The sequence below is a fragment of the Pimephales promelas genome, chromosome 17, assembly GCF_988280905.1.
Source record: "Pimephales promelas chromosome 17, fPimPro1.hap1.1, whole genome shotgun sequence".
Lineage (NCBI taxonomy): Eukaryota > Metazoa > Chordata > Actinopteri > Cypriniformes > Leuciscidae > Pimephales > Pimephales promelas.
The window spans coordinates 33,489,760-33,514,477 of record NC_142785.1 but is presented as its reverse complement, the minus strand read 5'-3'; the positions used below and the strand labels follow the sequence as shown (position 1 = coordinate 33,514,477).

The following is a 24,718-nucleotide window of genomic DNA, read 5'->3' as shown; positions in this document are numbered from 1 at the left end:
ATCGGCTATGATGGGATATTTTATCATAATATTTATCATAATATCTCAATGTACATGGAGGGAAAAGAATTTTAAACCAATTATCTACTTTGGTTTGACTGGATGTTTGTCATGTTTTCCAGGCGCTTCCCTACAGGAAGTGACATCATTTTGGAGGGAAATCAGCTGCACAAACATCAGTAAGTAATATCTGTGGGTTTGATAAATCTCTCTAAAACATCCCGCTCTATTTGATCGAATTACACAAATCAGATTGATAATATATACCAAAAAGATATTTTTTCAAAAAAGTAATATTTCAAAAGTCACATAAGCTTGTCATTGTTTAAATGATCGAAATTTAATTAATAATGAGATTGATAAGAAAAAGCTTTGTGTTGCCCTGCATGTTTCCCCCTATTTTCTTAACTTGAAAAATGTTTTATTTTTATTATACACTGTTAGCATGACCTCTTTCAGTAAAGTAGCAATTTTCTGTTTAGATAGAGAGATTAGTACAATAGATTTTAGATTACAATGATTGTGCACAAAGAACAAAAGTGACTGTGACACTCAATTTTCACACAAAACCACTGTGTATAGAATGAAGAATGAAGACCGGGGCTAGTTATCACAAGATTAATATTGCAACATTTATGAATTGCACAAAATGTGTGTTTTTTTTTTTCTTTTTCAAACATCTAGAATAATGTTTGTGCGATAAAAAGACAAGACGAGAGTCAACATTATCATGAGAATAGATTGAATTGTGTTCTCACCACAAGTGTTTCAGGTTGGGGCAAGTTGTCACATGCATTTTAACTGTTGTAGTTTTAGCAAGTCGCTTGTTTACAATTTCTCAAGCAAAATGTGTGACAACTAGCCCCAGTCTCCCATGTCTGTAACTGTTGGTTTGAGTTGAAAGTGCAGAAAGGTTTATCAAAGATATTTAGTCCACATGCCAGAGATTTTTCCATAAAACGTTACTTTTAACGTACATTTTCACAGACACGTGAGTTTTCGCAACTCGTTTTCCCTAATTACCTGCCAGAGTTTTTCTGAAGGAGCAAACAGACACTTTACAGGGTGAGTCTACAGAGATAATCGTTTTACATACATCTGCATTTCAAACAGCACAGCAAACATTAACTCAATCCTCACAAGCACACATCAGTTCATGAATCATTTAATACATTCACAGTTTCTTATGCAGTTAATGAATGCATTTCATGTGTGATGCACATATCTGCAGCATGCACCGGCCTATGAGAGAAAGTTCAGTTCACGCGCCCAATGCAACAAAAGTGGATTGTGATTTATATTTTTTAAAAAGCACCATACAAATCAAAGCAGTCGCTCATATATGAACCATGCAAGTCAAGTGAACAGGATGAATACGATGTTTTGGCCAAACTACTATCAAACCATGCAGCTTGTAATTTAATCAAATAAATATATGCGCTGCAATATATCGGCTCATTATGTGAAATTGAGTCAAAAATATATTAAAAAGATTTTTTGACATGTTAAATCATAATTAGGAAATTAAAAGTCCTATTTAAAAAAAAACAATTATGAAAAAAAAATTAACTAAAGTTATTAGATTAATAAATAAAAATGATGGCTAAAAAAAATCAAAATTCTGAGATTTAAATTCAAAATTATGACTTAAAATGTCATAATGATGAATAAGAAGTTAGAATTATGAGATTAAAAATTCAAATTAGAAAAAAAATCATTATGACAAAAAAAATCATAATTATAAGAAAAGTTCTATTCAAAATTCTAACAAAAGAAAAATCCAACTTTTATCTCATAATTATGAATTAGTGCCTTTTTTGGTCAAATGTATAGCATATAGGATATAGCAAAAGCTTATAGCAAAATTATGATGTAGCAAGTCATAATAATGAAAAAAAGTTGAAATCACAACATCAAACGTCAACTATGATAATCATATTACAATCATGACCAAATTATAATATGAAGTGTTAAGGGTTTGCTGTGGTTTCCACAGTATTTAACTTTAGACAGCCATTAATATTAGTACTGTAATATATATATATATATATATATGAAGAGTTCAGATGCAAAAGCCTCTAAATGCCATTTGAAATTTTCTTCTTTAATGATGATTTTTATCAAACTTGTATATTTAATTCAGTAATTTCACTTAAACAACAATTAATAGGTAATTATCATTGCCATTCAAGTGAAATTACTGAACTTAAATATACACGCTTGATAAAAATGATCAATCTAGAAGAAAATTTCAAATGGCACTTAGAGGCTTTTGCATCTGAACTCTTCATATATATATATATATATATATATATATATATATATATATATATATATATATATATTTATATATATTCATAAAATATTACAATAATAATTTTATATTATTATTAATATTAATAGTATCATAATAAGAGTGAATCATATTTTTCTTACTAGATGTATTTATCTCATAATTATGAATTAGTGCCTTTTTTGGTCAAATTTATAGCATATAGGATATAGCAAACGCATATAGCAAAAGCTTATAGCAAAATTATGACGTAGCAAGTCATAATAATGAAAAAAAGTTGAAATCACAACATCAAATGTCAAATATGATAATCATATTACAATCATGACCAAATTATAATATGAGGTGTTAATGGCTCCACAGTGTTTAACTTTAGACAGCCAATATTAGTACTGTAATATATATATATTTTTTTTTTCATAAATTATTACAATAATAATTTTATATTATTATTAATATTAATAGTATCATAATAATAGTGAATATTTTTATCATATTTTTCTTACTAGATGCAGTAAAATATATCCATTTAGAATATTTTTATTAAGTATTATTAATAATAATAATTAAAGTCATATTGATATATATTTTCTTTTCATAAAAAATGGCAATGCGTTTTGTGTTGCAGTGTGTGTGTGTGTTTGTTGTTCTCAGTCCAGATCCTCGAGCACCAGCTCATCCCGCTGTTCTGCGGTGCAGAAATCTCTCCTGACGTTCCCCTGAGCGCCAGCCGCGTCTCCGTCCGCAAACACGCGGTTGTGTTTCCAGGTGCCGTTGTGTCTGGGCTCCTTCACAACACACACACCCATCCGGAACGCCGCCTGGAACCCGCGCCGGAAGTTCTCGTTGAAGTATCCGTACACCACGGGGTTCACGCTGCTGTTGAAGAACGCTAGCCAGTGCGCGAACGGGAAGATGTACACGGCCACCATGTCCAGATGCGCGGGCGATAGGTTCCCGTAATCCGTTAGCATCATGAGGATCCAGAGCGGGAGCCAGGACACGGTGAACAGCAAAGCCACCATTAGCAACATGTTCACCACTCGAAGCTTCCGGCGGAAAACCCTGCGGTTCTCGTCCTCCGCGCGCGCGTCGCGGATGGAGGCGGGAGACTTGACTAGCTTGATGGCGATGCGCGTGTACATGATGCCGATGAGCGTGACCGGAGCCAGGTAGATGTGTGAGAACAGGACAGTGGTGTAGATCTTCCTCATGCTACGCTCGGGCCAGGCCTCCCAGCAGGTGAACAACGGGTACGTGACGTTGTCCCGGTCCACCATGAAGTGCAGGACGTCCTGGGAGACGGTTAGCGTGACGGCAGAGGGACACATGATGCCGACGGCTAGAGCCCAGATGAAGGCGACGCTAATGATGGCCTGACGCTGCGTTAGCTTACGCTGGAACGGATACACGATGCAACGGAACCTACGAGGAAGAAGAGCAGGTTATCGGAGGTTAACTAACTTTATTAGTCCCTCAAGGGCCAATTAAATTAAAGCAGTGGCATCACATAACAAACATCCATTAAAAACATATACACCATGCTTTATAATAAAATTCACACAAGGAGGAAGAGCGAAGAAAAAAACCCTCAAGAATCCTCAATAAGAAAATTAAAGCATTTAACGGTGTTCAAGCAGTTCAGATCTTTAAGGCATTTAAGCACAACAGCATCAAAAGGCATTAAGTTGTATACGCAGGCATGATTTATCACATTATACAACATTTCAGTGTGATATTACATAATTAACCATGTTCCAATATGATTTATCATAATTTACCATGTTAAAATATGATTTACTACAGTTTAGTTCACACACTCATTTTCAACTTCAGGATCATTGTCATTTTTTACTAAATCTGGTTGTAAATGTTAAAAGATTGAATTGATGAAGTTGTAATATGAATTATAATTGAGTATTGTGAAAAAAAAAATAATTTAAACAGCAGCGGGCAGTAAAACACCACTCATTGGCCACCTATAATCCGATCCTCACGAAACTTTGGTTGCTGTAGCGCCACCTATGGGCCAATCGGGCTCATACTCTGATAGCTTCTCCACAATTTGAGGCCCTACCATCTGACAAAGTTTCAGAGCTCCAGCCCTTACGGTTTGGGCTGCACGATGCGTTTTAGGGGATTTTTTTTTTTATTTCTAGCAAATACAATAGGTTTTCAGACGATTGTAGCGCCACCTATGATCCGATCCTCACGAAACTTTGCATGCTTCCTAACCATGTTAGGACACATATGCTCATCGATTTTTGTGAAGTTGTGACTTTTTGGGGGGGATTTAGGGGCTTTTGACTGAATTTTGCCACAGACCACTATCTAAGTGAGCCTGTTACAGCCAACCAAATGCAAAATTTCAACCTTTTTTCGATAATTATTGATCTAGAGAGTCCAGAGAATAGGCCTAGACTGGTTTGGTCCCGATCGGGCAAAAAAACAGGGACTAGTTTGCAAAAGTGGGTTTTGGACAAAAACCGAAATAACAAATTTTTTTTTGCTTCAAATGGAAATCCGAGATATACATCTTGTCCGTCTTGAGCCAGGGATTACAGTGGTGTAAAAACATTGAAGCTAAGTCAAACGCTCTAGGAGTTATGAGCAATTTAGTACTTTTGGTTGCTGTAGCGCCACCTATGGACCAATCGGGCTCATACTCTGATAGCTTCTCCACAATTTGTTACCATCTGACAAAGTTTCACAGCTCCAGGCCTTACGGTTTGGGCTGCACGATGCGTTTTAGGGGATTTTTTTTCATTTCTAGCAAATACAATAGGTTTTCAGCACTTCGTGCTTGAACACCTAATTAGCATTACAAATACGAATGGCTTCTGGCGCAAATGTGAACTTGTATTGATCTGTTCGACACTGGACATGTCTGCCCGATTGAAGGGGGCAGTGTTGGGAAAGTTCACTTTCTACATGAACTAGTTCAAAGTTATTTTCGATTGAACTATTTCAGTTCATAGGAAGTTCACAGTTCAAAATAATCAACTAGCTTATAGTTCTTTTTCTCCATATGTTGCTGCGAGCTATTTTTTTTGATTATTACCACAGCCCATATACAACCACACAGACAGCAATTATTTTAATCGGCCGGCAAAATTTGCACAGCAATGTAATTTTTCCCGTCCTCACTGACCTTGTCTTAAAACTGATCATACGATACGACGCCTCCTCAATGCTTTGTCGACTACATGCGACACTGGTGACGTGTGTTGCCAGATTGGGTGTTTTTTCCCCGCTACATATTAAAGGAGTAGTTCACTTTTAAAACAAGTTTTGCTGATGATTTACTCACCCCCATGTCATCCAAGATGTCCATGTCTTTCTTTCTTCAGTCGAAAAGAAATGAAGGTTTTTGATGAAAACATTCCAGGATTTTCTCCATATAATGGACTTCAATGGGGTCCAAAAGACAGTTTCAGTGCAAACTGTTCAAAGGGCTTTAAAGGTGAGCATTTGTGCTTATAAAACTTAAACTTTGTTATTTTTTTTTTTAATGAGCGATCGTTTCACTAGATATTATAAGACCCTTATTCATCGTCTGGTGTCGTTTAAAGCCCTTTGAACAGTTTGCACTGAAAATGTCTTTTGGATCTTGAACCGTTTGGACCCCATTGAAGTCCATTATATGGAGAAAAATTCTGGAATGTTTTCATCTAAAACCTTCATTTCTTTTCGACTGAAGAAAGAAAGACATGGACATCTTGGATGACACGGGGACGAGTAAATTATCAGCAAAAGTTTTTTTTAAAGTGAACTACTCCTTTTAATAAACAAACTACAGCAGGTCCAAAGCTCAAATTTTTACCAGAATCAGGAAGTATGACCATATTAGCCCAGTTCTGTCAACCCTGCATTTGCTGCCTATTAAACATTGTATGCATTTTAAAATATTGCTAATTACTTGCAAAGCACTAAATGGTTTAGCTCCACAGTGCTTGATTATAGTCCTTCTACTGCGATCTCAAAATTCTGGCCAGTTGATAATACCTAGAATATCAAATGTTCTGGTTTTGCTTGTACAGTATATAGTAGGACAGGTAAGCTCGCATTTTTATAGCTCAGAAGGTCACAAACATTGTTTCATCCTGAAGATGGTTTTTGTAATCCCATGTGAAGTGCAGGTGGGTGAGCATTATTAACCTTTCCACTGCGATTGCCACCAGCGTGAAGACAGAGGCCGAGACTGAAGCTCCCTGGACGAGTCCACTCATTTTACAGATCACTACATCAAACGGCCAACCTGTGTCAGACATAATGACAGACAGAGAGAGAAGAGCACTTTATGTACAGCTCAAAGAAAACCCATTTCTACACCTCCAAACAACCTGTTTGTGAGATGAGATGAATTCATAACATTTGATTCCAGGCAGAGGAAAATGACAAGTGTGCTGTATATTTATTTTTTATAAAACGGTTAGTTCCAATCCTTGATTCTGATTGGTCAAAAGCTGTGCTTTATTCATGATAAAACACGGCTATGGTTCTGTGTATCACTGCGCAACACTGCAGTTCCTATGTTGTGTTTATTTGAGCTTTCATGCAGATTACACATCTGTTCACGCTCAGGGACTATTTTTTCTAGCGGAAGGAAGGCTTTTAGTGATTTTACTTCATGAAAGTTGCACTAATACATTTTTTTAACTTTAATATTTGTATTGTGTGGTAACCGTTTTATAAAATGCTGTATCGTGAATAAGTAACGGCTGAAGGGGTTAACGTTACTCCACTTCGCGTCGAGCCCACAACGCCCTTCAGCCGTTACTTATTCACGAGACAGCACGCGCCTTTGTCGCTATTTTTAGACCCCTTTAGCGACATTTTTTTTTTCAAAAAAGCGACAAGCGACAATTTTAGCGACTTTTTTTGGACAAACCTCGGGAACCTTCAAATATTGGTAGTACTGTCCTGTGTGCGCGAGGTCTTGCTTTCTCCCTGTCGTCACTCCCCGTTCAGTGAATGGCTGAGAGGAGCGCGCACGGCCGCTGACAAGACGCGAATGAGCAGTTTTTTTTCCCACAGACTTGTCACTTATCTGCTTTTCTTTTGTTTTATAGGCTATTTAAAGAATTTAGTTTGACCATTTTCTTCGTATGGTTGTTATTACTTGTAAGTTGTAACACTCACTATCACAGAGCTCAAAATGATCCACATTGGCCTATAAAAATGTAATACATTCACTGTATAGGAATAGGAGTGGAACTCTGTACAAGCCTAGTCTGGCTTCGTTCCCTCCTAGCATTGTTCTGTACTTGTACTAAACGTGCTAAACAAATAAACTAAACTAAACTATACTCGTTCTATTGTCTGACAACAACAACAAAAAAGGAAATGAAAACAGCTTTATTTGACATTCGTCTAAATTATATTAAATAGCCTACAGCATTCATTTAGAGAGAAAACGCACTAGACTGACAGACCGCAAGTACGACGCGATGACGTCATTAATATGCTAATTGTATTATGACGTTATCTAGCGACTTTTAGGGAAGGGCTTATCTACTTTTCTTTGAAAATAGTTGGCAACAGTGAGCACAGCCTCGAGAACCTTATTGCTTACATATATACACGGAATTACGGAATACTACTATATTTTTGAGCGAAAAAACTCTTCCCATGATGCAACTGTAATTAAAACACAACAAAATCAGCTGGCATAAGGGTGCTCTACACAACACATGGCCTGTATGCAAATGATGGACAGCAAAGGATTTAATCTGAGTCAACGGTATGTAATTATGACATCATACGCACAAACACGCGCACAAGAGGCTTGTTTGAGATGAGCAAATTCTGCGCAGAATCGATCACCGGTGATCAGCGCGAGATGCATGCCGGTTAGAAATGTGTCCGAGAACGGTCCGCCTGGCTCTGATGTCATGCCGACGTATGTCAAAAAACTCTCGCGAGCGCAAGGCGGAAGGGTCGGATTCTGCAGTCGCGCGCAGTTGCTCTCCACCGACTGCGCTGATCAAAAGCATGATGGGAAACGACTTGCTGACGACACAGCTTAATGCTCATTGGTTTAAACAACAGTGATGAAGGTAAATTCCATATTCATTAAGCTAAATTCTCCAAATCAAGGCCATGTTTTATTTATTTATTGTTTTCAAATTGAAACTGATCTATATTGTGAATCTCTTAAACGGGTTAAAAATAAGAAAGCTATAGTCAGTAACTCAAATATACTAGGCCTACTCTAAAATGTTCAAGTGAAAAATAGCTCTCATTTTATAGATGATGAAGTTTGTAAGTCTGTCTATTTAAGCTAAGCTTATTTTGATTGATTTATTTATTTTATTATTAATTTTATTCTGATGTTTATGTATTTGTCGCTGTATAATAGGCCTATTTGTTTCACGAATTGTGGTGCTTGTAGGTAGGCTATGTTTGTAACTTGCATTCTAATAAAAAAGTAAAATAAATAAAAATAAAAATAAAAGAACACCAGATGAATTGTTCTCTTTTAAAATGTTTGATTTTAAAACTGATATCATGTTTTATGTGTATACATAGCCTAGGCTATGGGTGAATAAACTATCTGACAGTGCCATATGGGTTATATTTCATTTTTGTTAAAACAATAGGCTATATAAAAACACGTCTGTATTAAAGAAAAAAAAAGATTGATAAACCATAGGCTATTTGGAATGTAATTAAATAACAAGTAGTTTGGTTTTTATTTACATTTTATTTATTTTTATATAAAAGCAACAGAACTCACACCCAGTTTATTAGCAACACGTGCACGAGCGTGAATCCCGTTAATCCCGCGATATCCACCTTTGATCTCACAGGTGTCTGATTCACTGCGAGAACCCTAGATCTGTCCGGCTTGATTGCGCTTTTTTCACTCCTCCCCTCACTGCAGCCGCCTACTCTCGACTACATTGCAGGCGAGGCGAGGCGCATCTCAAACAAGCCTATCATGTTGTTAACATGTGGAGCGACTGAAGAGACTGTTCATGCTCTTACTGTAGGACGACACACACTCACACACACTTTTTCACATTCTCACACACACATCAGAACTAGAACTACACTGCAAGAAAAAACCTCGAGTCTTTAGAGTCAGTTCAATAAATAAGTTTGCATTTGTGTTTTTTGTTGAGTATCATATTTAATGCATCAAGCTTGTTATGGCTCAGTGAGAATATGGAGGAAAACAGCTCAATTTTCGGAGGCCCAAACTGAGCAAAAATATGCTGTAGATGCTGATATTATAATAAAGTGATGAAATTCTGATGCTTGTAAAGAAAATCTTTATAACAGTAGTCTACAGCAGATACTTACAGTGCATATTAATATCTGCCAATAATGTCTTCGCATCATGATATTTAAATGCTCAGATTTATGATCAGATCTCTGTAATTTTAAAACATATAATGAATTGCAATACAATGATGATTGAGAGATGAACTAATAAACCTTCCTCAGAAGTCTGATGATCATATATTATACTCATGATTTTTCTATAATCAAGTTAAAAGCTATGTTGCTTCAGTAAGTGTTCGTCTTGAAATATGACGTATAATATCAAAGTTATTCTTATGTTTACCTTATAAAAATCAGTGAACTTCAAGTGTCTTTCCGCTGTGAATCTGCTCTGATTTTTATAAGAATAACTTTGATATTATAAGTCATATTATAAGTCATAACTTTTGATAGACTTATAAAGCTCGAGCTGAAGGAGGACGTTTTTACAATTATATACTAAAAGACTTTTACTAACTAAACTAAACTTTTTTCTAAACTATCAGTCAGAGACAGAAGAACTGTGTGACATGAAAGTTTTGATCATTTAGAGTTGATAAATTTGATATAGCGTTTTGGGGTTAAAGCATGAAATGGACTCTTGTGATATAGAGTCACATGACATCTACGGCTCAGGTGATTGGCCGAGAGCTCATGAACATGGCAGCATGGAGTTTGCATGTGTAGTCTAACAGGAAACTGAAACCCTGATGTACCTGTGATGAGATTGTCCACCAGCGTGATGGGAAGGCATAAGATGCCCACTAACAGGTCGCTGATGGCCAGGTTGAGGATGAAGATGTTGGTGACGGTTCGCATCTGCCTGTTTTTCAGCACGATGAAACACACCAGGAGGTTTCCCAGCATGCACAGCGAGAAGATGAGCCCGTATGCCAGGATGAAGACGGTGGCCACCGCGAGCGAATGCTGGTAATACGGTAAGAGCGTGATGTTGTTGAAGAGCGAGGTGTGGTTCACGCTGGTGTTCTCGGTGTAAAGCATGATGAAATCCATCGCTGAGATACTTTCCAAATCTAGGAGAAAACAGATCACACTCTTAGTAGAAATGGTTCTATTTAGAACTAAAAATGGTTCCATCCCCTGCTTCATATATGGAACTCCAAAATGGTTCTATATAGAACCTTTTTTTTTTTTGTAAAAGGTTCTATTGGCCAAGTATGGAACCCCAGGGTTCTATATAGAACCCAGAGGAACCCTTAGAACCTTTTAGGGGTTCCAAATACGTAGCGCTGATAGAACCTTTTAAGGTTCTATATAGAACCTTTTCTTAAGTGTGCAGTGGCAGGAATCTTTCTGAATGTTACAAACATCTAAACAAGATTATTGTTCTGATCCCATTGGCTGATTTGTTAAAATAATTTTCTTGGCACTTTTTGTGGCGTTCTCATTTGTAATTGTGGCATATGATAAACCTGTGACCAGATTTATGATCATATCTCCCTCTTCTTCTATCTGTGATCAAACTTTCGCTCTTTCATTGATGTTGGCTTGACTCAGTTTTAGTGGAAACTTGATCATCTTCAGGGTGAATATTGAGCTTTGCTGCAGTTGTTCTGTTATTCAGACACAATCCTTCTAGCGTTCGACGCTCTCTTCGCTGATGAAGTCTTGCCATGCTTTGTGTTCACATGGATATGGATCAATATGAACAACTAAAAGATAATCACAATGTTAAGTCATAAAATTGCCTTTTCATTGAAATACAGCTGCACTGATCATTCAAAGTTTTGAACATGTATTGTCCTTTGGTGTTATTTTACCAACATAATTCATTTATTTTAACTCTTTGTCTCAATTAAATTAAACTTTAGTATAATGTCATGCTGCCTATGTATATATTCTTCATTCAGGTGGATGACATGCATTTGCTGCTGTGTTCATGATCTGATAGTTTAAAAAATGATTAAATAAATGTGTGATTTTTATGAGCTCATAACATTTTCAAAATTCAATATGCAATAAAGCAAAAACATGATGATCAGATGCACTTTCCCTTATACATTACTCATCATTTTTAACTTGAAATATTGATGCTGAATTGCAGAACTCGTGTTTCCTGTAATACATGCAGGGCTGAAGGAACATCTGTAATCCCAAAGAGTCTAATTAAAAGTTTTGATTGGACAGCACTGAATAATTATATTCTATGGTACGCCTGTGGCAGTTTCATGCTATGTGTTACTTCAACTTTTGAAAGAGACGTATCGCCTACTGAATGAGATCGATGTATATTAGTAGGCTATGTTTAGAGGCTAATGTCCCTGCTTTACCCTAAAGCTACATCTTCTTTTTTTGATTGCATGTACAACCAAACTTATTTAAGATAAATTAACATTGCATTTAATAATGTATTACATAGGCTAATGCATTTAAATCAAACGTCGATTTAACTTTAATAGTCTATAAATATTAAATAATACTGATAATAAATAGTTTAACGTTAATAATATCAAATAATATTAACTTTAATATTTTTAAAGAATGATATTTTGTTAATTTTCATTAACGTTGTTTGTGCTTAAGCACGCAAAAGGTGTTCAAGTTGATCTAATGTGATGTTTGCTTGCTGTTGGTTAGTATTATGCAATTAGATGTACAGATATTACGTTAGAAATATGCAGTGTTGGGTGTAACTAATTACTAAGTACTTAGTTACTGTAATTTAATTACTTTTCCCTTGAAAATGTGAAGTAAAGGATTACTCTTCATTTATCTGTAATTTAATTACAGTTACTTCTGATGTAATTGAGGTAAATACAGATCAATCCGATCTCACAGCGATTCTTATGCATTTTATGAGGTGTCTAAATATTACGACCGCACTCGTACAAATTCGTATGAATTATTGTAAAATATGTATGAAAAAAGTGTGAAATGTCATGAGATCAGAAATAAAACAATAGTGGGTTTAACAACAAAATATATTGTCTGATGCTAAAAAGTGTGTTTTTATAATGTAACCTTCTCCACCTTGGTCAGTTTAAGGATAATTCATACAATTTTATAGTATTTATTTGAAAGAATTAAAACAGATTCATGTCTATCCTTGTATTATTCAGCTGGTTGAGATTGATATGGGATTTTGAAAGTAATTAAAAGTAATTAAATACTTTTTAGAGAGAGTAATTAGTACAGTAATCTAATTACACTGTTGAAGAGGTAATTAGTAACTAGTAATTAATTACTTTTTTAGAGTAACTCACCCAACACTGGATATATGATAAAATGAAAAAGTTCTTACCTTGTAAAGTGTGCGGATCCTGCATCTGTTGATTAGTGATGATGTCACACACATCCGCACTGAATCCCACATTAATTACCATCACATGCTAATGAGTTTCCCGGACACATGTGCTGAAATAACCGATCAGATGTCGATGCATTCAGAAATAACACACATTCCTGCTCGGATGCGCGAACCGCCCTGAGAGAGAGGGTGTGTGTGTGTGTGTGTTAGAGAGAGAGAGCGCGCGTTTGTGTATGTGTGTGTGAGAGAGAGAGAGAGACCAATTAAAGACAAATAATCGTAATGTGTAAAAATAAATGTAAATGTAAAATAAATAGCAATATAATAAGGACACCCTATTGTGTCTTATTTTATTTCCAGCTCTTCCTCAAGCTGCTGCACAAAAACAAACAAATTATTAATAGCTGTTGATGCAGTGCCACATGCAAAAGTCACAGCTAGAAGAAAAACGTATTTTTTTAAAGTAGCCTACTTTTTTTGTTTGTTTGTAATAGCGCTCATTGAATTCCTGCACTTAAAAAAACAAGCCTGTCAATCAATCATTTGCGTTCTTGGTTTTGCTGACGTCATGTGGGATGACGTGCGCGTAGAGGGCGGGGTTTGTAAAACTTTTATCAGACAAGATTTAATAATAGTTTTCCCCCAATGTGCTGCTCCTCTCATCAGTTTGAAGAAACAATTATTGATTTGTTTTGGGTTGACTTTCCTAATTTTGTTAAAAAGTAGGCTATTTATCTCCAAACTTCTAAGCCAAGAAATTGAGAAATTACATTTATAAATGCATTACTATTTCCTGCCAAATTTTACATCCATAAGTGTACATTTTCTTTTCAAGAAAGATAGGGCCTACACTCTAAAAAATGCTGGGTTGTTTTAACCCAATTTTGGGTCAAATATGGACAAACCCGAAATGTTGGGTTAAAAATGTAATGTAAAAATTTAACCCAACGGCTGGGTTAGTCCATATTTGACCCAAAGTTGGGTAAAAACAACCCAGCATTTTTTAGAGTGTATTGATATATGTTTAAATTCTATATAGAAATCTATAAATTCTATTGCATGTGAGACTCTTTTAATAATCTTTGTGATGATATAATTTAACCCTCATTGTTCCATATGTAATTGTTAACTTATATCAGACATACAATTTAAATTTACACTCTAAAAAATGCTGGGTTGTCTCAACTCAAATTTGGGTCAAATATGGACAAACCCAAATGCTGGGTTAAAAATGTAATTAAAAAAATGCACGAGTGAAAGTTGAAGTTGGGTGAAAATTTTAAATTACATTTTTAACCCAACATTTGGGTTTGTCCATATTTGACCCAAATTTGTGTTGAAATAACCCAGCATTGTTTAGAGTGTAGCCTATTGTCTTTTTCTTCCACGAAAATCGAGCAAAAATGGAATGACATCTTGAGATGTTCATATACTAATAATAACTTTATATAATATAAATAATGTTCATCTTCATGTCTCATTAGGATGTTCATTGATTTAATAAACGACTGCTCTTCTATCATCTCAGATCTCCTTTTAACCCAACATTTGGGTTTGTTGACATTTGACCCAAATGTTGGGTTAAAACAACCCAGCAGCGTTTAGAGTGCATGTAAAGTTTCACAATGAGAAAGTCTTTGTTTCTGATCACATTAGTTACATCATGTTTAACCTTGTAAAGCCTGACATGTGCAATAATAGTCAGAAACTTCTATTTAGTTTGAAATGGAACGTTTTATCAAAAGTAGACAAAATGAAAAAAAAAAATCTTGATTGATCCATTAGGCTTTTATGGCTCATATAGTCTGATATGGTGAGAATGTGGATGAAAAACAGCTCAGAGACTTAAACTGAGCAAATATATGCAATTTGGTGCAGATGCTGATATTTATATGGACAAAAAGTTGATTGAATTCTGATGCTTGTAATGGAAATCAATGAGATCTTTATAACCGTCCAGCTGATACTGACATAAAATGCACATAGATATCAATATCTGGCATCTTACAGATGATAAATGCTCAGTTTTGGTCAATCACTGCTGCGTTACTGATATCAGGGATCTTAAAACTATCAGAAAAAAGCAAAACCGGCATCCAGAATACATGTTTAAAGAAACAGAGAAACAGTGAGGCAATCGTTTCCTAGTTTAAAATGCATCATCAATGTGTGTATAGCAGATCTGATGAGTAATCGGCTCCTTGGCATTTGGACAATAGGAAAAATCATCAGAGTGGCCTTTGAAACACAAGGACTGAACGCTGTTGTTAATCTGATTCTGATCGTCCCGATTCGTGATAAACACTAGACTGTCCCGAGGGAACCATTACAATCTCTCTGATTCTCCGAGTCTTCCTGGATCAGCAGCGGCTGCTAATGCTGGACACACACAGCTCAGAGATACAGACACACATATTATGTATTTTATAAATAAAATTTTGAAAGTTCATTGTATAGACAACACCTGTTGGAAAAAAAAAAAATATATATATATATATTAGAGCCCGACCGATAAAGGATTTTGAAGGCCGATACCGATACAAATATTTTTGGGTTTTAAAATCCGATATTCCGATATATCGGCCGATATTTTATTTATTTATTTTAAACTGGACATGATAGTCACAAATTTTGTCCTGCTTATTTGAGTTTAGAGAACTGATGGGGATGTTCTTTTAATTGTTAATCAAGCAATATATGCATCGTGACCAACTCAACGAGTGTTGCCAACAGGGACGGTGTAGAGCGCCCTCTGGTGGACAAACTATACAACTCCAACACTCATGACATGGTTCAAGTGTGTTTAGTCCGTTTTTATTTTATTTTTGAAATATTCATTTATCGGCCATTATAACTGCCGATACCGATAGTTTGGAAAATGCCTAATATTGGCCGATAATATCGGTCTGCCGATATATCGGTCTGGCTCTAATATATATATATATTTATATTGCATGAATATAAATTGCATAATCTATCCCAGTAGTTAAATAATATATATTTCTGTTCAATACGCTGTTTTATTATCTGTAACCTGATGCACTGTGTTCTTGAATATTGTTCAAAAGCACACACAATACAAATGTAGTTAATATTAATGTGCCTTTCATAGATAAAAAAGACACATGGACACATAATGTGAACGTTGCCAGAGAAATGAACAATCTCTGTGTCCGAAGCGGCAAGTCATAATTATAGTAATTCTGATCGACAAGGTGAACGCAGCATTAAATATTCATAGAAATCTTAAATGCGTTATGGAGAAAAAACTGAATTCCTATATTGAGTTATTGAGTTTTGAAATATAATTTCCCATCACAGCCAGAATGAAAATGAAGCAGCGTGTGTCCATCTGTCCAACAAGAAGAGCAGAAGTCGTTCGCACAGTTTAATAAATATTTATTGAAAAGTTCTGCGGCACAGCATGATGAGCGTCTCTCGTGTGTTACGTGAGGATCGTGAACTGATGCGGGAGAGACGAGGAGTCGACCACCAGCGGGTTACAACTCACATCCACAGTCTTCAGTGAGGGCATCAGAGACAGCTTCTCCACCGGCAAATCTGTGTGTGTGTGAGAGAGAGACTTTGACTTTAAGATCATTCACAAAAACATTAAAGATATAAGTTTGGAGACAGGCATCAGTGTCAACATCACAAATACATTTCAGCCCTGTTTACCTCTGAAAACATGCGGGTCATTAACCAACCAGTAAAAGCTAAACTCTATATTAATACGGGATTTTATGAACGCCTTTCACACAGCAAACACCTCAGTTGATCCACCAGCATTTTAATTTTACTTTTCATGTATATTGTGTCTGACCTCAGTGTGTTTCCCTACTGTCCAGCACAGTGACCCTCAGTAATGTGTGGGCATCTGGTGAACTAAAATGAGCAATCTCATATTTTTAAATGACTAATACACTGGAAAAAATATGAAATCCGATTAGTTTGCGTCTAATTATCACAACATGAGTTCATTGTGCAATTTTCCTGAAGTTTTCCCTACAGCCGCTTCAAAAAAGCTGTGGAAATCAGAAGTTGTAGTGTAGTTTCGTGCATCAGTGTCTGTATCTGTCAATTATTCATTCAAGACATACATTTTTTAATATATATCCTGAGGCATTGCATGGGTTTGGATTTTATTGACTATAATGAAATGAATTTCTAGTTCAGCACTTAATATCTCATGATGATCTGTGACAGACTGACATTTTCTGAACTTTCCATGTAATTTCCGCATCTCTGGGAGAGTTCGGGCCGAGACTTCATTTCTCTGACTGTCAGAGGAACACATTTCTGTGTGTTTGACGAGTTTAGGTGCTTTGAAAGCCTTAGTAACACTTTAACTTCATGTATAATGCATTATAAAGATATACATATGTTGTAATGCATTATATCTTTTCACAAATAGGGTTAAATGCAGTGTAATATTTGAAGTTTACACCTGAAATGGTTGTTCGTCGTGCGTTTTAATGCATTATACTTTCTAAAGGTGTGTTCAATGAATAGATTATTATAATAGTACTGTAATATGAATATACTGGTTACAAGTATTCATTTCATAATTTATTATAAGATGCATAACAAGGCATATTTAATGCATTAAAACATGTTCATAATGCAATATATATATATAAAGGCATTCAATGTTGTTGACGATTTTTATTACAGTTTCTTTATGAAGAATAACCTTTGAGAATTACAAATTTAGCATTTCTTTTAATTACACTAATGACAATGTGAGGGGAAATGTGCTTAATGAGAATAATGTTGCAATGCAAAAGATGTTAAAAGGCCCAAAATAGGTCAGATTTCCAGTACTTTTGATCATTTTGATGTAAAAAATGTGTTTTTGCCCTATTTTTCAGATCTTGTTTCTCTTTCACTCGTGTGTTTTGTATAATGTGTGTGTGTACCGGGCTAATGAGACTTCATCACCATAACTGTTTATCAGTGCTAGCACACTTTGTGCCTGTTTATTGCGTTTGGGGATAATTAAAGAGATAATTCACCTAAGAATTAATTATTTAATCATCCTCGTGTCATTTCAAAGATATATGTGTGGAAAATAGAAGGAAAACTTATCTTAACAGTAGTCTAGTGGTTTTATGATATTTTATGGTTGGGCTTTAACTCTCTATTGAACTGAATAAGCCCCGCCTTCTAAATAAAACAGCCAATCGCTGATTGGGAAAGTCACTGTGTGCTTGTTGTCCCTTAAAAATAGTCTTTTTAACCCTGTTTGAGCATGAGAAACACTGTGAGTGATGTGATTGTCACCTGTGATGTCGTTCCCCTCCAGGCTGATGTGCTCGAGGCTTCTGACGTCCATCAGGCGCTCGGGGAAAACCGTCAGCTTGTTTTTGGAGAGGTTGATGTTGACCAAGTGCTGCATGTCTCCGACCGCCTCTGGCAGCTTCGTGAGGACGTTTCCCTGCAGGTCCAGCTCTACAAGTACAAAACACACACACACACTCGTCATGTGATCTACAGGTGAAACTCGAAAAATGAGAATATGGTGCAAAAGTTCATTTATTTCGATAAAAGGTGAAACTAATATATTATATAGACTCATTACATGCAAAGTGAGATATTTCAAGCCTTTATTTGTTCTAATTTATGAAAGCTTATGAAAACCCCATATTCAAAATTAGAATATTGTGAAAAGGCTTTCATAAATTATACCAAATAAAGGCTTGAAATATCTCACTTTGTATGTAATGAGTCTATATAATATATTAGTTTCAACTTTTAAGTTCAATTACTGAGATAAATGAACTTTCGCACCATATTTTAATTTTTTCGAGTTTCACCTGCGTGTCTATCAGAGCTATTAAGTGCAACGCTAAGCCCATGAAGCATTGCAAATGATGCAACCACTGCAAGTCACTCTGAAACAGCTTGATGTGGAGAATATTTTGCAACTACAGATGCATTAAGTCTCTTCTGCTGCATTTATTTGATCAAAAATACAGTAGAAATATTATTCATATAGTAAAGTGTAATTTATTCCTGTGATTTTCAGCATCATTACTCCAGTCTTCAGTGTCACATGACCCTTCACAAATCACTCTAATATGATGATTTGATTAAAGATTTATGATTAACATAATTATCAGTTGAAAACAGTTGTTTTTACAGTTGATACATTTTATTTTTCATGATTGTTTTTGATTTTTCATAAAATTTGTGTAACATTATAAATGTCTTTACCGTCACTTTTGATCAATTTAAAACATCCTTGCTGAATAAAAGTAGGCAATTAATAGGGCTGTCAAACGATTAATCGCATCCAAAATAAAAGTTTGTGTTTACTGTACATAATATATGTGGGTGCACTGTGTGTATATATATATATATATATAAATACACACATGCTTGTATATATTAATAAATATTTTCATGCATATACTGTATATAGATTTATATCTAATATATAAAAAATAAATATTTTATATATAAATAATATTTTTTTCTTAAATGTACATGCATGTATATACTGTATATAGATGTATATATAATTTATATTATATATAAATATAAATATTTTATATATAAATAATATTTTTTTCTTAAATGTACATGCAATTAATAGGGCTGTCAAACGATTTATCGCATCCAAAATAAAGGTTTGTGTTTACTGTACATAATATATGTGGGTGCACTGTGTATTATTATATATATATATATATAAATACACACACATGCTTGTATATATTTAATAAATATTTTCATGCATATACTGTATATAGATTTATATCTAAAATATAAAAATAAATATTTTATATATAAATAATATTTTTTTCTTAAATGTACATGCATGTATATACTGTATATAGATGTATATATAATTTATATTATATATAAATATAAATATTTTATATATAAATAATATTTTTTTCTTAAATGTACATGCAATTAATAGGGCTGTCAAACGATTAATCGCATCCAAAATAAAGGTTTGTGTTTACTGTACATAATATATGTGGGTGCACTGTGTATTATTATTATATATATATATATATAAATACACACACATGCTTGTATATATTTAATAAATATTTTCATGTATATACTGTATGTAGATTTATATATAATTTACATTATATATAAATATAAATATTTTACATATAAATAATATTTTTTTCTTAAATATACATGCATGTGTGTGCATTTACATAATACAAAATAATTATACACAGCGCACCCACATATATTATGTACAGTAAACACAAACTTTTATTTTGGATGCGATTAATCAGCCCTATTTTTCAATCTTACTGAGCCAAAAGCAGTGCAAGTCAGTATTTTTGTAAATGTTTCATAATGTGAAGCTGTTACCTGATAAGTGCAGTGTCTCACCTCTGAGCTGTGTAAAGGTGAGGAAGAACTTGCTGCTCAAGGCTTTGATGTGGTTGTTGGCCAGAGAGATGGTGTGTATGGTGTGTGTGCAGCTGCGCATCATCCTGAAGACGCCGTCAGGGAAACTAACAAGCTCACAGTCGGACAGATCTGGAGGAGAAACAGAAGCGGGATCAGACGGACGAGACTGTGTTGTTCCTCTGCCATTGTGCAATCACTCAAATCATGGCAAATACAATCAGAAATTAATGCCGTAAATTGGAGGCACTTGATGTGTGTTTAATCAGAGGTTCACAATGCTGCTGATTGCGATGTGACTTTATTTACTCTTGACATTAAATGATTGACACAATGACACTTGATCGATTGGAAAATGGTCGGAAGAATGAAGTGATTTACAGGAGCTTCCCGACACAACGGCTCCATCTACAGCCAATCAGAACAACAGCATCCATGAGGAACAGTGAGTAGATTAATTTACAATTATCAGTATGTAAAAGCATTAAACATTTTACTATGACTCGATCCCAAAATATGATCTTCCTCACGGAGGGACTCGCATCCTGATATTTAAGTCAGTTTATACCCAAATTATACTATGATAATGTGTAAAACATTATTTGGAAAATATTAAATTACATTCTGTTGTTTTTCTCTACCTGCAATATTTTTATTTATTATTTTTTTAAAAAAAATTTTAAACCTTTGTTTAACCAGGTAAAATCAGTTGAGAACAAGTTTTCAATAGAAATTTCCTTTTTTTCCTGTAAATCTAACTTTTTATCAATTCATTTTAATCAATCTTTTATGTACTGCTATATGTATTTATTTACATAAATTCAATCATTCATTTAATTTAATATTTTTTAATGTACTGCTATATCTATTATTTTTTTATTTAAATGCATATTTTAATACGTTTTTATTGTACTGTTATATCTATTATTTTATCTATTTAAATACATTTCTTTATTTATTCATCAATTTTAACATTTTTTAATGTTATTTGTATTTTTTATTTAAATTGATTTATTTTTTTATTATTTCAATTAATCAATTTTGAATACTGTCATATTTATTACTTTGTTTAAAATAAATGAATAAAGTAATACATTGTGCACATATACATTTGTACATTATACATGGCAGTAAAATTGATTAATTAAATGAATAAAAAAATATAAATCAATGTATGAACATGTAAATAAATCAATCATTTTAATGTACTGTTATGTACATTTAAAATAATACAATTTATTTTACATAATAATTTATTTACTTATTCATTTCAATCAATTTGAATGTAATATGTGTTGTTTAATTCATATTAATCATTTTATAGCCTTTATTTCCACATATAAGTCCCTTGAGGTGGACGGACCCCAGCTCTAGCGGACATCAGGAGTTATGCATGCGTGACAAGGGTATAAACATGAAAACAAAATCCCTATGAGATATGAGATATGATTGATCAGTCAGACGGTGTCGCACCCAGCGAGTCTCTGCCCTCCTCCATGGTGGCGTTGACCCTCCTGGCCACCTTCGCCACGGCCTCCGCCATCCGGTTGGGTTCAGGTGTGCTGATCTGAGGAGGGATTGGTGGATCAGTGGAATGTGATCTGAGCTGTGATTGGTGGGTTCAGGTGTGATCTGAGCTGTGATTGGTGGGTTACTCACAGGAAGTCACAGGTATGAGCCACGGACAGCCACTTCCTGCCAGAGCGCACAAACATGCAGTGACATCAGAAATATGAACATAATATATGTGTGTGTATGCAAAATTTATAAATCCCAAACTCATGCTGTCAAATCGATTAATCATATTTTGTTTATATAATAATATATGTGTGGATATATTTTATTATGTATACTATTTATATATATATATATATATATATATATATATATATGTATACAAATATATAAATATATGCATACATATATGTGTATTTTAAGCACACAGACACACACACATATATATATAGTATAAATAGGCTATAATAAAATATATCCACACATATATTATATAAACAAAAACTTGTAAGTTAGATGCATTTAATCACAATTAATCGATTTGACAGCATGAGTTGTTTTGGGCTTTATAGTTCTGCAAGTTGAAAAATATAATGCTCAAACAATAGACTATATATAAATAACTGTGATTGAGTATATGTACATTTCTGAAATATATAACTTAGACAGTCATCTCTGATAACAGATCACTGTATATTGTAGTGTGGACTCATACATTTTCTGTAAAGCTGCTTTGAAACATTTTTCACTCTATACAAATAATACATGTGAATTGAATTGATTAATACATATAATACATAATACATTTAATTTATGTATTCTATTTATTTCTATATGTTTATTCATGTTTGAGTATGCTCTTCAACTTCCAGAATTATAAAGCTCAAAACAACTAAAGACACGGAAAAAATGTAAAATATAGAAAAATATCATCTTTGGCCAACAAAGTTTTTAATAGAGAAAAATGACAGCTGCTAAAACAAATGTGACGAGATCCTGATACTTTTCCCCACATAGCCTACTTTCGTCCTAAAAACACAGTTCGACATTTCAATTAAAATCTACCTTCATCTCAAAGTGTAATGTATTTAAATATGAGAAAAAGCCAAGCATTCAAAGCCTCAAACAGCTGAACAGACAAATATAGAAACACATGGCGTTATTAATAGCACGAGCATTTCTCAATCTGAACGAACATTACCATATTATTTAACGTTACATCACAAATAACTAGTTTTATCGACGAATGACGTCATGTCATTCATTCAACGTTAAAGGCATTAAAGTAAAAATACGAACACATTCAGTTCAGCAAAGTAAAGCAGACCGATCGTCTAGAGCGGGTTAACCCTCACATTCAGACATGCGATGCTGTCTCACCGTCTCCATTCACCGGACAGAAGACTTAGTTAGTTATAAAGTGTGTAAGTTTATGTTCTGTTCTGTAATTCGAGAGCGAGCTGCCGTCCGACTACTCATGTCGGATTCCGCTACAACTGTCGCAAAAACTCACATTGCTTTACGGCAGCACGAGCTGTGGCTGTGCTGAAAGACAACTTTTCAGCTCTGAAACTTCGGTGTTTGCTTTTATACTGTAGTTTATCAGGTTTTCGACTTCGTTGTTTAGCAAATTAAGAAACAATTTTAATTAAATTAGAATTATATTTTTGCATAACATGTAGCCTAAACCATAGGCTATACGTGTATTTTTAGCAGGTTCCACAAAATGAAAACATCACTTTGTATACCTATATTTTTGTAAATGTGTCCTTACAAATTACATTTAACTTCTTGTAGAAATGCAAAAACTGATCCCTACAACTTCTAAAGCCCTGAAAATTAACATTTTTTTAATCATTATAAGTTTATATGTTTGTTTTATAGGATACATTCTTCACTCATAAAAATACAAATCAATGCTTGTTATCATCCTATATAAATGCAAATTTTTGGAACCAAACTCATGTTAAAGCTGATCACATTTCTACATTAATAGAAGTTAAATAGGTTTGTAAATTGGCATATCTGTCCCATATTTAGCCCATAAATATTAGCAATAACTAATTTAGTTAAACCAGCTGTTAGTTGAGAGCTTAAAACACACTGTACGTACCGTTTCCCCCTGAATCTGATCCCATTCTGGAACGTCCCTGCCGGATCAGGACCTTTACTGGGAACAATGGCTGGTGATTGTGTTGAACCCGTGACCCCCGTGACCCCTGTGACCCCGAAAACAAAACCCCCATAGTCTGAGTTAGAAATCAGGACGAGTTTGTTGAGTCGTTCTTTCTGGATGTTGAATATGAAGTCACATCACTTCTCTCCAGCTCTCTGTTAGAGACACACGCTTGACATTGAGGCCTTTAGAAGTAAAGATGTTACAAGGATTTTGTAGTGAATTATTTAAAAAAACATTTTGACACAATAAAACCAGAAAAACTCACAGAAAGAAGTTGCTTTCAGTCTTCTTATATTATATTTTAGGAGATAGATAAAAGATTTCAGCTGAATAATAAAGGTACAATTAATTTGTAAAAAAATAACATTTATTTACATAAATGTCAAGGCTTTATTTGTTTTGATATATATATATATATGTGTGTGTGTGTGTGTGTGTGTGTGTGTATATGTGATAGATGGATAGATGGATGGATGGATGGATGGATGGATAGATAGATAGATAGATAGATAGATAGATAGATAGATAGATAGATAGATAGATAGATAGATAGATAGATAGATAGATAGATAGATAGATAGATAGATAGATAGATAGATAGATAGATAGATAGATAGATAGATAGATAGATAGATAGATAGATAGATAGATAGATAGACTTATTTATAAAAATGATTCAGAAAAGAACAGAGTTTAAAAGCCTTCAGGCAAATACTTTTATTTCTTTTAGCAAAAATAGCATTGGTTGATCTCCAATTTTTATCCAAAGATTCATATATTATATTTACATAAATATCAAGGCTTTATTTAT

General features: G+C 34.2%; 2 protein-coding genes and 1 long non-coding RNA gene across 9 annotated transcripts; 1 reads left to right on the top strand and 2 right to left on the bottom strand.

Annotated features, from left to right (window-relative positions):
- Window positions 1-2,476: 2,476 nt before the first annotated feature.
- Window positions 2,477-13,002, bottom strand: npffr1 (neuropeptide FF receptor 1). The gene is made up of 4 exons (XM_039650847.2): window positions 12,825-13,002; window positions 10,279-10,596; window positions 6,452-6,551; window positions 2,477-3,718 (listed from the first exon to the last, which is right to left on the bottom strand). Exons 1-4 carry the CDS (start codon window positions 12,904-12,906, stop codon window positions 2,944-2,946), a joined length of 1,275 nt encoding a protein of 424 aa, XP_039506781.2. The 5' UTR covers window positions 12,907-13,002; the 3' UTR covers window positions 2,477-2,943.
- Window positions 10,363-19,436, top strand: LOC148971556 (uncharacterized). Its single transcript, XR_016147152.1, has 3 exons — window positions 10,363-10,500; window positions 18,136-18,287; window positions 18,859-19,436. It is a non-coding gene; the product is annotated as an uncharacterized LOC148971556 (long non-coding RNA).
- lrrc20 (leucine rich repeat containing 20) lies at window positions 16,213-23,238 on the bottom strand. Of its 7 annotated transcripts, none has more exons than XM_039650817.2 (5): window positions 23,084-23,237; window positions 21,873-21,904; window positions 21,687-21,780; window positions 20,196-20,345; window positions 17,728-18,281 (listed from the first exon to the last, which is right to left on the bottom strand). In XM_039650817.2, the coding sequence occupies exons 3-5, from the start codon at window positions 21,754-21,756 to the stop codon at window positions 17,971-17,973; spliced, it is 531 nt and encodes a 176-aa protein (XP_039506751.2). In that variant the 5' UTR covers window positions 21,757-21,780; window positions 21,873-21,904; window positions 23,084-23,237; the 3' UTR covers window positions 17,728-17,970. The 7 variants fall into 7 exon arrangements, with proteins under 7 accessions (XP_088978561.1, XP_088978560.1, XP_039506751.2 ...); XM_039650792.2 differs by having other exon boundaries at window positions 17,731-18,281; window positions 21,873-21,908; window positions 23,109-23,224; XM_039650786.2 differs by having other exon boundaries at window positions 17,732-18,281; window positions 21,873-21,908; window positions 23,084-23,238.
- Window positions 23,239-24,718: the final 1,480 nt, after the last annotated feature.

Bases quoted from the DNA above. Each gene is read 5' to 3' on its own strand.
- npffr1 (XM_039650847.2), bottom strand. From the start codon at position 12,906: ATGGTAATTAATGTGGGATTCAGTGCGGATGTGTGTGACATCATCACT. The intron at 6,552-10,278 runs GTACATCAGGGT...TGTCTGACACAG, and splicing joins GGTGGACAATCTCATCACAG to GTTGGCCGTTTGATGTAGTG. The intron at 3,719-6,451 runs GTTAATAATGCT...TCTTCCTCGTAG, and splicing joins GTGGCAATCGCAGTGGAAAG to GTTCCGTTGCATCGTGTATC.
- lrrc20 (XM_089122431.1), bottom strand. From the start codon at position 21,756: ATGGCGGAGGCCGTGGCGAAGGTGGCCAGGAGGGTCAACGCCACCATG. The intron at 20,346-21,686 runs GTGCGACACCGT...TTTCTCCTCCAG, and splicing joins GGAGGGCAGAGACTCGCTGG to ATCTGTCCGACTGTGAGCTT. The intron at 18,282-20,195 runs GTGAGACACTGC...TTGTACTTGTAG, and splicing joins CACCTTTACACAGCTCAGAG to AGCTGGACCTGCAGGGAAAC.